Raw genomic sequence first — 12,926 nt, 5'->3', positions numbered from 1 at the left:
CTGGAGAGCAGCTCTGTGGAAAGGGACCTGGGAGTCCTGGTGGACAACAGGATGACCATGAGCCAGCAATGTGCCCTGGCGGCCAAGAAGGCCAATGGCATCCTGGGGTGCACCAAGAAGAGTGTGGCCAGCAGGTCGAGGGAGGTCGTCCTTCCCCTCTACTCTGTCCTGGTGAGGCCACATCTGGAGTCCTGTGTTCAGTTCTGGGCTCCCTGGTTCAAGGACAGGGAACTACTGGAGATCGTACAGCAAATGACTACAAAGATGATTAGGGGACTGGAGCACCTCTCTTATGAGGAAAGGCTGAGGGACTTGGGTCTTTTTAGTCTGGCGAAGACTGAGGGAGGATCTTATCAATGCTTATAAATACTTAAAGGGAGGGTGCCAGGTGGACGGGAACAGTCTTTTTTTTGGTGGTGCCCAGTGACAGACAAGAGGTAATGGGCACAAGATTAAACATAGGAAGTTCTATCTGAAACATGAGGAGGAATTTCTTTACTTTGAGGGTGGCAGAGCACTGGAACAGGCTGCCCAGAGAGGTTGAAGTCTCCAACTCTGGAGACATTCAAAACCCACCTGGACGCCATCCTGTGCAACCTGTTGTAGGTGATCCTGCTCTGGCAGGGGGGTTGGACTAGATGATCTCCAGAGGTCCCTTCCAATCCTGACCATTCTGTGATTATGTGAATAAAAGATGTAGCTTTCAACAGAGGCATTTCCAAAATGCAAAACAATCATTTAAGATTATTCAGATGGTTTTTAAACTGCTATATAATAAAAAATATTTTTAAGATTAAGAGAGCTGTCATTCAAAAGTATAAAATAGAAATTTAATCAACATGTAACTATCAATACCAGACAGTCAACGCAGGTTCAATGTTCTCTCAGGAACACCAATTCCAATGAAAATTTCCAACATTCACCCTGTCAGGCAATGTACCCAAACAACACCTTGCTCCCCACCACTGCTAAGTAGTGTAAACTTGAGAGAACTGGAGACTAAATTGCAAAACTTACTGGTCTTCTACATCTTAAGGTGAAACCTTTTAAACAAACACCATGAAGTTATCAAAAAATCAGTCTGATTCCTGTTTAGCAAACAAATGAAGCCCATGCTCAAGTCTGAGTCAGCTTCCACAAAGCCAGTGGGATTTCTTAAGCAGTGACATACTTAATTTGGCCAATAATAAGGATTTATACCAAGAATATTTTGTTTTTCTCCAAGCAAATTAATAACTAAAACATAAGCCAAAAGCTTCCCTAGTTTCCACATGCTCAAACCCAAGTTACCCCTCTTATACGTCACTTATTGCAGCAAGACCCATGTAATTCAACTCTTCAACATTTATGTCATTCTCATTGTTTTCTTCCTAGAATTGCATACCCTAAGCTGCTGAACTAATCTGACATTAAATCTATGTCAGTCAAAAAAACACAAAGTCCTGGTCAGAGTTTGCCCTGTTCCCATTACCCATGCACATTTATGAAAAAAAGCAAACAATGCACCATGAAAACCCTGACCCCAGTCTTTGCACATCTTAATTTCAGCAGCTGGGGACTGAGAAGGGCTGATATTCTTCTATTACTATTTTCAAGTTTCATACTAAACCTCAACAGCCAGGGAAAGGCCAACACAATTACCTTGTCTCTCTTCTAACATCCAGGCCACTCCATGGGTAAATACAGGAGAGGGAGAGAGAGCGCTGCCTGAAACTGGCGTTCTGCACAACCCAAAATTTTAATGAAGGTAAATTATCTTTGGCTTAATGGTAGAGACCACAGGTTCTACAACTGGGCATTCGCTCCCCACTCTGTGGCTTCCTTGCCCCCTGGCTCTGTTCCAGACCTTCATTACTGCTCCTCCATGTGCACAGTGTGTGGTCTCTCCTCTCTAAAAATTGTGGATCACAACCTATCAGTCAGGAGGACCTGGTAAAGCTGGACACGGCAAACTTCACCTACAGTCAAACAAAAAGACTGAAAATTGTTTCACCATTATCCTTCTGAAGGCCAAGTGAGCCGATATTCTGGACTGTCAATATTCGTAGGCACCAGAACAGTGGGGGACAAGAATAATATGGTCCCTCACAAATGCACCTACTGCAGACAGGTACCACAGGGCAAAAGGGGCAGCAGAAAATTCCCGAACTAGAAAGCAAAACAAGAATAAAACCAAGACCGCCTGCTCTTCTGCAGAAACAAACTCATTTTTGTGATCATGGCATCACACTGGATGGCATCACCTGAAATAATATGTCTAGCAATGTAGGTACATGATTAGAAAGGAACAGATAAAGGTATTTGCTGCATTTTCTTCCTTTTCTCCTAACTCTGTGTTGTCATGAGCACTGTGTAATAACCATGTAGAAGGGCTATTTATGGAAGACTGTGTCTTTAAACTGGAAACTTATTAAAGGTGAATATTTGGCACTTGTCATGCTGAAGTTTAGTAGTCGCAGCATCTCAGCAGTAGAAAGAAGGCTTTAACACCCATTAAACTGAGCACACAATGTTAACACTTTTTACAGCTTCACTATCATTTGCTTGCCTGACCACAAAACCACGGAAGATCACAACGTAATGGAGCACCACCAAGGTTTCCGCCGTGAATAGCCAAAACCAGACTAGGAAAAAAAACACGTGGAAATGCCACATCTCATCTCTGTCTTTCCTTTTACAAAGCCTAAATAAAGGCATCAGCTTTGCACAGTTCAAAGTATTATCTGAGCATGAAGATAAGAGACATGTGGAAGGGGATAAGGGCTAGAAAGGAGAGAATGAGGTCCTCCAAGCGAGTTTCTCCAATAAATTGTTTAAAATAGCAGAGTGCTGCAGAAGGTAGGAGAAAAACATGCGGTGCCTGTAGCAGAGGGAGCTACCGGCTGCCTGAATGTGAGGGCAGGTAACAGCTACAAAACTGGGAAGAGCCCAGCAAATGACCCACGGTCACCACAACTTTTTGGGAAAATCTCCTTACATTAAAAAGAGCTTATCCCCAAAATCCCTACAGGCATTTTAAACTCAAGAACTGTGCTGAATTTTACTGAAGTGTAACAATAATATATAGAAGTCCCAGGTGAGTCAAAACAGACATGTTGGTGTCCCCTCCACCCTTTGTCGGAGTCTCATGAACAGCCAAGCACTTGTTTTTGAGCAACAATCTGTTCTGTACCTAGAAACGTTCCTGCCATGGCTGTGATGACCAAGTCCATGCCCTGCCCAGCATGCTCTGTGTAGTCTGCTCTTTCTCCCTCCTCCTTGCCCACAACTATCTTGCCCCCTGATGCTGGGTGGCTTCTATGGGATGGAGCAACCTGCCCTACCTCTAGCCTCCTCCTGCCCTGGACGCATTGCCAAGGAACTGTAAAAGAGTACCATAAACCAAATAAATCAATCGCATTCTGTCACACATGGCTGCAAACTGGTCATGGCCAGGAGGGAAATGATGCACTGAGAAGCCAGTAGGACATACCTCAAGAGAAGCATAGCTTCCTTAGAGCTCAGCTGTTGCATTTCAGTTTGGAGATACCGCTCCAAGTAACCGCTCCGGATGCCGCTCATGCAGTGCTCATGGTCAAAGCTGTCCCATAGAGGACAGGCATGCACCCGTCACGCTTTCCTAGCTCAGACTTGATTATCCTTTCTTCTAGATCCAGTGGCCCAAAGTGGCAAAGTGTCTCAGCTCTGGCTAGAACAAACCTGGGTGCATACACACACACACACACACACAGGTGAAACCGTGCATGTTCTGGCAGTCCCTATGAAGCAGAGATGAAGCTGAGAGGACCGGTTCACTGAATGATTGAAGGCTAGGTCCTAGGCCTCCTGTAGTCCCTGCTCCTCAAAGGTGACACTAAACTAGCAAACTTTGGTCTTCTACTGGAAGAGGTTTCTCCTTTGATGCACCATTGACAGTACTCCTCAAGAAGTGCCATGGATCCCTAGCTCTCATGCCAAAAGCGCACCTGCTTTATCAGAGCACTGAGCAAGGAAAGGGGGTGCCCCCTCCTTTTGCCTCCAGGCAAATCTCAGCACCACAGGGCACGGTTCACCGTCCTTGGCTGCGTTCGCAGCTACTGTTTGTGTCATAGAAAAACAGGGCAGTGAAGAATTCCCAGGCATGCATTTAGACATCATTGTCAGAAGAAATGGAGGGATTAAAGTAAGCATTTGCTAGTCTTCCAACTGCACTTTGATTTGCTGCTGCTCTCTGAAATTTCAGTGGGCTGGTCTGAAGAGCTATTCGATAGCATCACAGTAATAAAGTAATTTTTGTCTTTAATAAGTTATTTTCAGATTAGACAGACTAACGTCCTCCACTTGGAGCAGGAAAGGGTATTTATAACAATAGGGATTTCTCAGGCAGGTCAGTGCCTCCTCTCAGCAGAGCACACGCCAGAGCAGTGTGTGGGTCCCTGGGACCCTGAGCTTCCCAGGAAAGCCAGACCTCCAACCTCACCAGCTGGAAGGACAATGTGGGTGGGAAAGCAGAGATGCTCTCAAACTTGAGTGATACCCCATGCCGTACAAAGCTCAAAGATTTTCTCTATATTATACTCCCACCCTACACCAGGATTTCAGCCTACTCTACTTTCCTCTAAACAATCTTTGTCATCAAAGAAACCACTTAAACATTCCAATAATCAGAACCAACTCAGAGAGGTAGTATGCCCTTCTTGACAAATGCAGCGTTGTAATTATTGACAAATCCTTTCATTTTCCCTTTTCTTTCTTTTAAATTCAAGAAGTTCACAACAATTTCACCTGCTTAGCTGCAAATAAACAACCCTGTGCTTCTGCAATACTGTGAGGAAACCAAAAACATCACAGGATGCTGGATGCTTTCCTCCCTCAGACTCTTCTCTTTTGCATGGAGAAAGAAGAATACTGGCAAACAGGAGATGTCTAGCACCAGCCTGTGGGGTCTCCATTGTGAGCCAGCAAGCGCACACGGTGCACAAGGGCTGATTCGTGGTGCCTGGCAGGGATATGCAGGCAGGGAAGGACCACGCTGCCTGTTTTATGGCTGGCCCTAGCCAGGTAGCAAGTGATCGGGACCCTGCAGCCTAGGTGCATCTCACCATCACCCATCTAAGTGCAAGTTGGGGCTTAGAAGAAGTCATTGTTCCCAGTCTGCTCGTGCTTGATTCAGCCAGAAGAACAACACTGACCTTTTCTATTTCTTTTAGGAGGCTGGTAGGCTGAAAGCTGAAGTGGGTGCCACAACCATCAGTAGGGGTGATGTATTTGTCAGATTCCTCCTGCAGTGGGTCCCAAACAGTGACAAAATTCAGGAAAAGCACTGGCCAAGGCAGCCCTCCAAGTAGCAGATGGGCTGGACTCTGCCTGTTTGCACCACATACGGGCAAGTACGAGGAGAGGTCTCCTTTTTGTTGCATTCCTTTACTCCTTGAGAGAAGTCACTGCAGCAAAGGGGTGCAGAAGCCATGGTCTAATGACGGCAAGCTAAAAACTCCTCCTTGAACCTTTCCTGCCAGTTCTTAACTGTGTGTTATGTGAAGGTTGAGGACACCTTTTTTTCCTTACCACAAGCCCTAAGACACAGTTCTTGACTTATAACCAGTTCTCCTTGTTGCGTCATGACCTGTGCAGATGGCAAGAGACATTGCTGGGATGGGAGGTTTTCGAGAAGGATACTTGTTCTTCCCTGGTCCCCAGAGAAAAGGAGCTGAAAGGGGGGTCTGTGACACTTTCTACTTATCATTTCTCCCCAAGTACATACCACACGCATGCACACACTCATTTACTATCTAGGTAGGAAATTCAGAGTCAGATAGGTGCCACAGATGTCTTTCTGAGCTCCCAGTCTGGCATGGAAATAGTGGAAATTCACACCCTCAGATGCTATCCCACAGCTCTGTAGTGAAAACATCTAGGATCACAGGAATCCTTCATCTCCTTAAAACCTTCATGCCCATCAACATCTTTCTGATTTTCACCTCCTCATTGCAGTCAGCTGTGACAATGGAGGTAAAGGAAAAGGCAGGACCCAGAGCCTCAGCGATGCTTCACAAAACAGTGACTGTTGCTGCAGCAGCTGTGGGCAAAGTAGCCCCAGGAACCAAGCCAAAGACACCAAAAAACACCCGCCCATTGCTCTTGATGGATGCAGGAGATCTTCTTGTGCACAATGAACCACAGTGGTTTGGCAAATGCCAGAGAGTTGAGAACCACAAACAAAAGAAGGACAAAATGAAACAAGAGCACATTTTTGATAACATCAGTGTTGTCAAAAATCCCACCTCTGCTGACAGATCTGTCAGGAGAAAGGTTTAAAGACCAGCAGCCAGCCCAGGGCAGGGGAGCTAAGCAGCAGAAAAGGTACAGACTCCTGCTGTGTGGGCACAAGGAAGGTCCAAAGAAAGCTGTCTTGGGAAAGGTTTGTTTTATCCACAGCAGGAGCAAACCCGCAAGAAGATCTGAGCCTGCTTCCCAACCTGTATAGGACCTACGGATGCAGTCCTTTTTACACTTATGACTTTGGAGAACATCTTTTACAAGTACTTCAAAACAAATGAGCCGTTTTTCTCACTTTGGGGTCAGGTTTAAACATAGATAGAGGGAAATGTTTCCAGTTCATGCATCCCAGTGAGCTGAATGCATGTTGGCCAGGCGAGTCTAACAGGTGCTGAATTTGGCAAAACTTCTCCCGATTTTAACAGCAACTAAGTGAAATGCTGTGGCTTTCACTAGAAATCCTGATTAGCTTTCAAGTCCAAACAAATACGAGGAATCCTTACCCTACTTCTATGCAGGAGTAAGTGGGAAACCTAGTCTCTTACAGGACATGGTCCAGCCTGGCAAACGATGTAAAAAAACCCAAAACCAAACAAAAAATCCTCTGTAAGCAAGAGGACAAGCATCTTAAAAAGTTAAATAATTCCCTTCAGTCTTTTACAAATCCCAATGATCTCAGTCATGTCAGCTTTCAAATTAAGAGCATGTTTTAATACGTTCACTGCTCAAATTTCTTAAAGCAGGGAATGCCACGAACCACCTTGCTCCTGAAGAGAAAACGAGGACACCATAGTCCTTATAAATGCAAAACTGCTACATTAAAAATAACTTCAGCAACTCCAAGAAAGCTGTTGACAAACAACTCTTGTGGTTATCAAAACAGGCTACAAAAGACTGCCACAACCCAGACTCTAAAATCACTCTGAAATGATTCTCCAGAGATTTTTCTTAGAGGGTCTCAGGACAGCACATAATGAAGCTTCATTAAATTTGGAAGACACCAACCATTTATATTTTCCCCTCTTAACAGCTGTTGACAAAATGCATATGCTAAATAAAAAGTATATATAATAAAGGAAACTACATAAAAGGGGAAATAAAATTCCTGGTGTTAATCCAGTTATTTAACAGCAAAAGCAGGAGCAGCACCAACCGAACTGTTCTTAGTTCAGCTAAAAAAAGAAGAGCTCCAAAGTGTTTAGATAAAAGTAACTGAGTGAAATGCATCCCCCAGCCAGGCTAAAAACAGGATTCAAGCAATTAGTAACTGCAGCAGCCAGCAGCCTGACAGGAAAACTATTTCATGAAGAAACCAAACAGCCAAGAAACTGGAACATAATTCAGTAAAACAAATCAGACTGGGTAGGATTTCAGCAGACAGGATGCATGAGGAGCACATTGCAAGCATTGACTGTTTCCCATGCTGAATGTTCTCAAGCACTCAAGGCACTGTTCATGCACACATCTCCTTCTACCAAAGCGAGCATGGCCAGTTCACCATGTCTCTCTCACAACATTCACACTCGAGCCTTAGACTAGCAAGTTATGTCCAAGTGTGCACAGAGGGATAACTTGTCACCACATCATGAGGCTTTAAATGAGAGTAAAGAAAAGCAGTATTATTGAAACCCAGTGCAATGGGTATTTATTCTTGTTTCTCAACATGTAGGACATGCTGCCAACTCTGAAAATGCACCCTAAAAGAAATAATCATTCAAGCTGCCTTCCCGCACCCCCTAAGTCACCCTCCTGCTAACAATGATGTTGGTTGGATTCCAGCCCTGGTAATCAGAACTACATTGTGATGGACTCTGTTATTTGAACTGAAAATATTTAATCAAATTTAATAAAATTTGACTACATGATATGGCAGTTTTAAATTACAAACACAAAGCCAGAGTTTTGCCTGGTGCCAAAAATCTGAAAAGCTCACCCGTAATAAAGAACTTTATTTAGGATGGGCTCCAGCCTTCCCTGCCTTTTGTTTACAGCAGACTGTTCAGGAGCCTTTCTTCTCCAAGCAACTTAACATTTTTGGCAATGGGATTTCTGCAGGATATCGCTGTGCCAGAGACTGAAGTGCCGTTGCGTTGAAAGGAAAATAAAAGAAAACAACAAAAAAAAATTCTCCCCTGAATCTTGCAAGTGAACTCATATGTATCCCAGAACAGTCCCCAAAAGATTAATGCTGGTGCCCAAAAAGAACAAGCATCAGCATTCTGGAAAAACAAAATCAGTTCAACATCTTCCTGTTTTAAAACAACAATGATTTTGGTTGCTTCCACATTTAATAATGTGATTAGATACATTTATCATCCTTAATTCACCCTGTGTGACAGGGCTTTTATTCAGCCACAGTCTTATTGAGAAGTCCGTTCGGGAAGCAGGAAACGGCTGAGATGTGCAGACACTTTCCTTCTCCTGCAGAAATCCCCTTCTGTAACACTGGGGCCAAGAAAGGTGATTGATCCTCAAACTCAATCTGAGAACTAAGGTCCCATGAAGTGATGAGCAAGGGTGGTTTTGGAGGACGTCAAAGCCTGTTTATGCTGTGTCAAAGCCTGTTTATGCTGTGATCCACCAGAAATGGATCACCTGGTTTTGCAAGGGATAGGAAAGAGCTAAAAATCTCTTGGAATGACACTGTCCGCAGGCCCTAAGCAATAGGTTTGATGCCAAGGGATGCTACCCTGCATGGAAACACTATGATTTCCCAGACGAGCCGAAAAGCCTTCAACAAACAAGAAAGGGCAAGCAACAGCTGCTAGCAGCCCAAGCTTGTATTTCTCCTCCCGGGCAGATGTGTACACCAAGCACATCTTTGTGCTTCACTGGCTTTAGAGCTGAAGGAAGTCTCCTTTGAGGGCAGTCCTCCACCAGTGCCCACCTTCCCTACGAAAGGCAAAGTCCTGAAGCCCAGACAGCGTCACTTCAGCTGTCCCAGGCACCAGTGACACAGCATCATCTACTGCACCTAATGGTGTGTTTGGTTTTCCATTATCTAGAAGCAGAGATTAGATGATGCCCTACCATTCAGCAAATCCAGTTTTCTAATCTCTGCTTTTGGAATCCTCCAGAAAGGGCACAGTCAAAAGTACCACCACCAAAGGTACAGGATGTGCCCAGGAAAACCCCCATATCCTGGAAAGGGCTTGCCAATTTTTGATTGACTTCTTGTGCAGCTGAAGTGTTTGACACTTGTCACCCAACCCATCATTCCCAATGAAAGGGAAGACAGTCTACTGCACAGCAGACGGGATTCCATCCACAGATCCATCCAGCAGGCCAGGTTCTAAGGTCCAGAAGAGAAGTTCCCAGAAAGATCTTTTAATGTGCAGAACTGGAAGGCAGGAGGCACAAGGCAGCAGTGTGGAGGTGTATTTTTTTCTTATCAGATGGTGAAAGAAGAAAAAAATTCCAAGTTTACAAAGGTAACAAGAATCATGCTAAACCATTCACCGCACCTAGGACCTACTCCACTTCTAAACTATTAGGAGAAGTGCCATGAGAACACTTACATCCCTCCCAGAATGAAAAGGAGGAGCTGCCAGCTCTTGGGAACTGATTTAGGGCAGCCGATTTGAGCAAAGACTGTAGTAAATCCACAGGGAGATTTGGTTAACACACTGTTATCATTCCTTATCACAACGCGCTTTTTGACTACTGGTGCTCATCCCTCCCCCTTTGAAGATCCACAAAGCATAACTGAGAAATAGCTAGGCACCACCTGTGGAAGGTGCAAAGTTCAATCATACCCCTGCCTTCCTCTTACCTCCATCTTTTCTGAAAAGTTTTTTTCCTATTCTGAAGTGATTTCCAACACACAGCACTATCTGCAACATTCACGCAAGCAACATTGCCCCCCAAATCAGGATGAGCTTGTTGAAGTTCAACAATTCCCTGCAGGAAGCAGCCAAGGATCACGAGCTGGCCAGGTTAGAAGCTGAGGCTGTGCTGGCTTAGGCATGCGATGTGGAGCTGAGGACCACAGCCAACCAAAACAACCTGGTTTACAGAATATGCAGTTGAGAAATAACCGACCTGCTTAGCCACCATGCAGGGAAAAACCTAACTGAGAAATAGCTGTCTAGGTGTGAACCAAAAGCCTTGCAGGGAAGTCTTGATGCTTTGACTGGCAGAAACATTTTTATTTATTTTAAGTATAAACTTGTATATAAAATGCAAATCCCAGAAGAAATGAACTTTTCTTGGTACTTTTCTCACTCAGCAAAACACACTTTGACTTCAGACACCCAGATCTCTGTATTAGCTTTGACTTTGTGAAAACATCTCACAAACTTTGACACACAACTTCGCTGTCTCCTGCCTGCAGCTTTGCAAGTTCGCACACCCAAAACAACTCCAGCCTCCTTCTAACACTGCACATACAGTGATACATGAAGGGGATGCAGGATGAAGTGGGGGCTTGTTAAATAAATCACTCCATGAAATACAGCTTTTTGATAACACACCTTTCTTTTTAAAACAAAAAATAAAAAAATAAGAGGACCAAGTGTCACAACAAAGACAATAGGCAACACACTAAATCAACGTGAGAACTACCTGTTTTTCTGAGTGGGAAGTCATCTTTGGAATCATACATCCCCAGTACAGGGTGATTGTAGGTGCCGGATACGCCACTTTGGGGTGGGGAGCTCTGGTCCAGAGAGCTGTGCTGTGTCTTCCTGCACAGAAGGAAAGAGAAAGGAGAAGCTTTACACCAGTGACACACAAAGGGAACAAGTGCAGCTTGTCTGTTATCTTCGTCAGTGGGGAACAGTGCAAAGGAAAAGATCTTGGTACTAGCTCTCTCCTTCTAGGCACTCATGCAAAAAAGAAACTGAAGTCTAATCTACAAGGAGGTAACTAAACATACGCTTAACTTCTAGTATAAGAATTAACTGGTTGAGCACGGCTCAATTCATGAAGGTATTGAACCATGCGTACAATTTTAAGTGTGTACTTGGGCTGGGATTTGATAAGTCATATCCTTGAAGCTAAGCAGGGGTGGTGTTACTCCCCACAACTGTAGCACGAATGAACAATTTCCCTTCATTGAGTAAAACCCAGACATAGTAGACAAAGTCAAAGGCTGAACCAAAACCGAAGGATGAGCACATTAGGTGCCACATGTTTAAACTGGCTAACAGCAACCATGCTGCACAGGTGGTCTTCTGCCTTTTGCTTCACTGCCTCCCAACCCAAGTACTTAGCAGAGATAGGGCCAAAGTACTCCACACCTTTCAAGGTTAACTTCTCAAAGCTGATAATTTATAGCTTTGTTTGAGCAGGCTGCTGGAAGTAAATTACAGTCTGTTTGCTAAGGATATTAAATAATGAATGAGTTTTCTAAGCCTCCCACCAGTTTGTTGGCTGCATCTTTCCTACTTAATGACTTGTGCCCAGCTTTGCCATTTCTCAGGAGGTCTACCAACCCTGATCAGTACAGACTTCAGGAAGTCTCCAGACTGTGCATCTTAGCAGACTAGCTACATCAACAGACTAACTGATTTAGCAATACAGGTGACAGCCATATGGCCATCAAACAATCTTACATTTTAAGCTTAAATAAACAGAATTTAAACTCCATATTATTTCTTCAAAATACCAAAGAATATGGGACAACAGAAAGTGAGAACTTCACCAAAAGAAGCGAAGATTTGAAATTTTACATTGCTTAATAACCAGGCATTCTTGGAGACCTTGGTTAAAAATATTCTCCTACAAAAGGTTCTTTAAGGAACCAAAATGAGCCATTCCCATTTGAAAATTACACCAATGTATCCAATTCCTTGAGCAATATGTTCTGAAAGCTTGAATCAGAAGTAAGCTGTTTGGTGAGATACATTGCATCAATTCCATTACAAGTTATACCCTTCAAAAAATAAGGGGCTAATGAAACATCAGGAAAACACACAGATTTTCTACATAGTTTTGTTACAAAAAGGTCTGAAAAGTTTATTTGAACATCTACATTGAAGTTTTCTATACCCACAGCTCTTACCAAGCAGCATGATTCACTGTGGTTTCCTAATCCACCCCTCTTTATATTCCAAACTTCTTGCTACATACAGGCAGAATAATTTTTTGGGTTGTATTTTGCATTAGCATTCGCGCACATCATGTACTCTTTTACATTTGCACCAATAAATGCCCACATGCACACACAGTTTAATCATCACCTGAAATCAAAACAGAACCAAAATGAAAAGTATTTGAATCCCTCCTGAAAACAGAAGCTGCTTTCTCTGCCTGGATCTGCTCATACCATGGGAAGGCAGCACAGAGAGATGTTTCACAAACAGGAAGCCCAGATGCTGCAAGCCAAGAGCCCTCAAACCCACCATGTCACACAATAACATTTTTTCCTCTTGCCTATACAAGCAATAGACTTTTCTTTTTCTTCTTTTTTTTCTTCTTTTTTTTTTTTTTAAATCATGACTTAAGCTGCACAATCATGTACATTGAAGCTATTTTCATCACTTTGTTAGGGAATGTGCAGGAACTCAAAGGGCCTGTTTAGATGCGCTTTGGAGTTGCTGAATGACAGATATTTAACTCTGCAAACAGGAATACATTATATTGCCTGAGGACTAGGATCCAACACCCTACACTGCTTCGAGCAAAATGCATCGATTTGCATGCCCATTCAAGAATTTCAGAGGTCT

General features: G+C 43.6%; 1 protein-coding gene across 1 annotated transcript in view; it reads right to left on the bottom strand.

Moving 5' to 3' along the window:
- HDAC4 (histone deacetylase 4) overlaps positions 1–12,926 on the bottom strand; it is a 164,056-nt gene that overhangs the window by 88,683 nt on the left and 62,447 nt on the right. The window contains 1 exon segment of the mRNA XM_009889067.1: positions 10,822–10,943. Coding sequence (XP_009887369.1) covers positions 10,822–10,943 — 122 coding nt within the window.

The sequence above is a fragment of the Charadrius vociferus genome, unplaced genomic scaffold (assembly GCF_000708025.1).
Source record: "Charadrius vociferus isolate BGI_N301 unplaced genomic scaffold, ASM70802v2 scaffold361, whole genome shotgun sequence".
Taxonomy (NCBI): Eukaryota; Metazoa; Chordata; class Aves; order Charadriiformes; family Charadriidae; genus Charadrius; species Charadrius vociferus.
The sequence above is the reverse complement of the archived record's forward strand: the minus strand, read 5'-3'. Positions and strand labels throughout refer to the sequence as shown.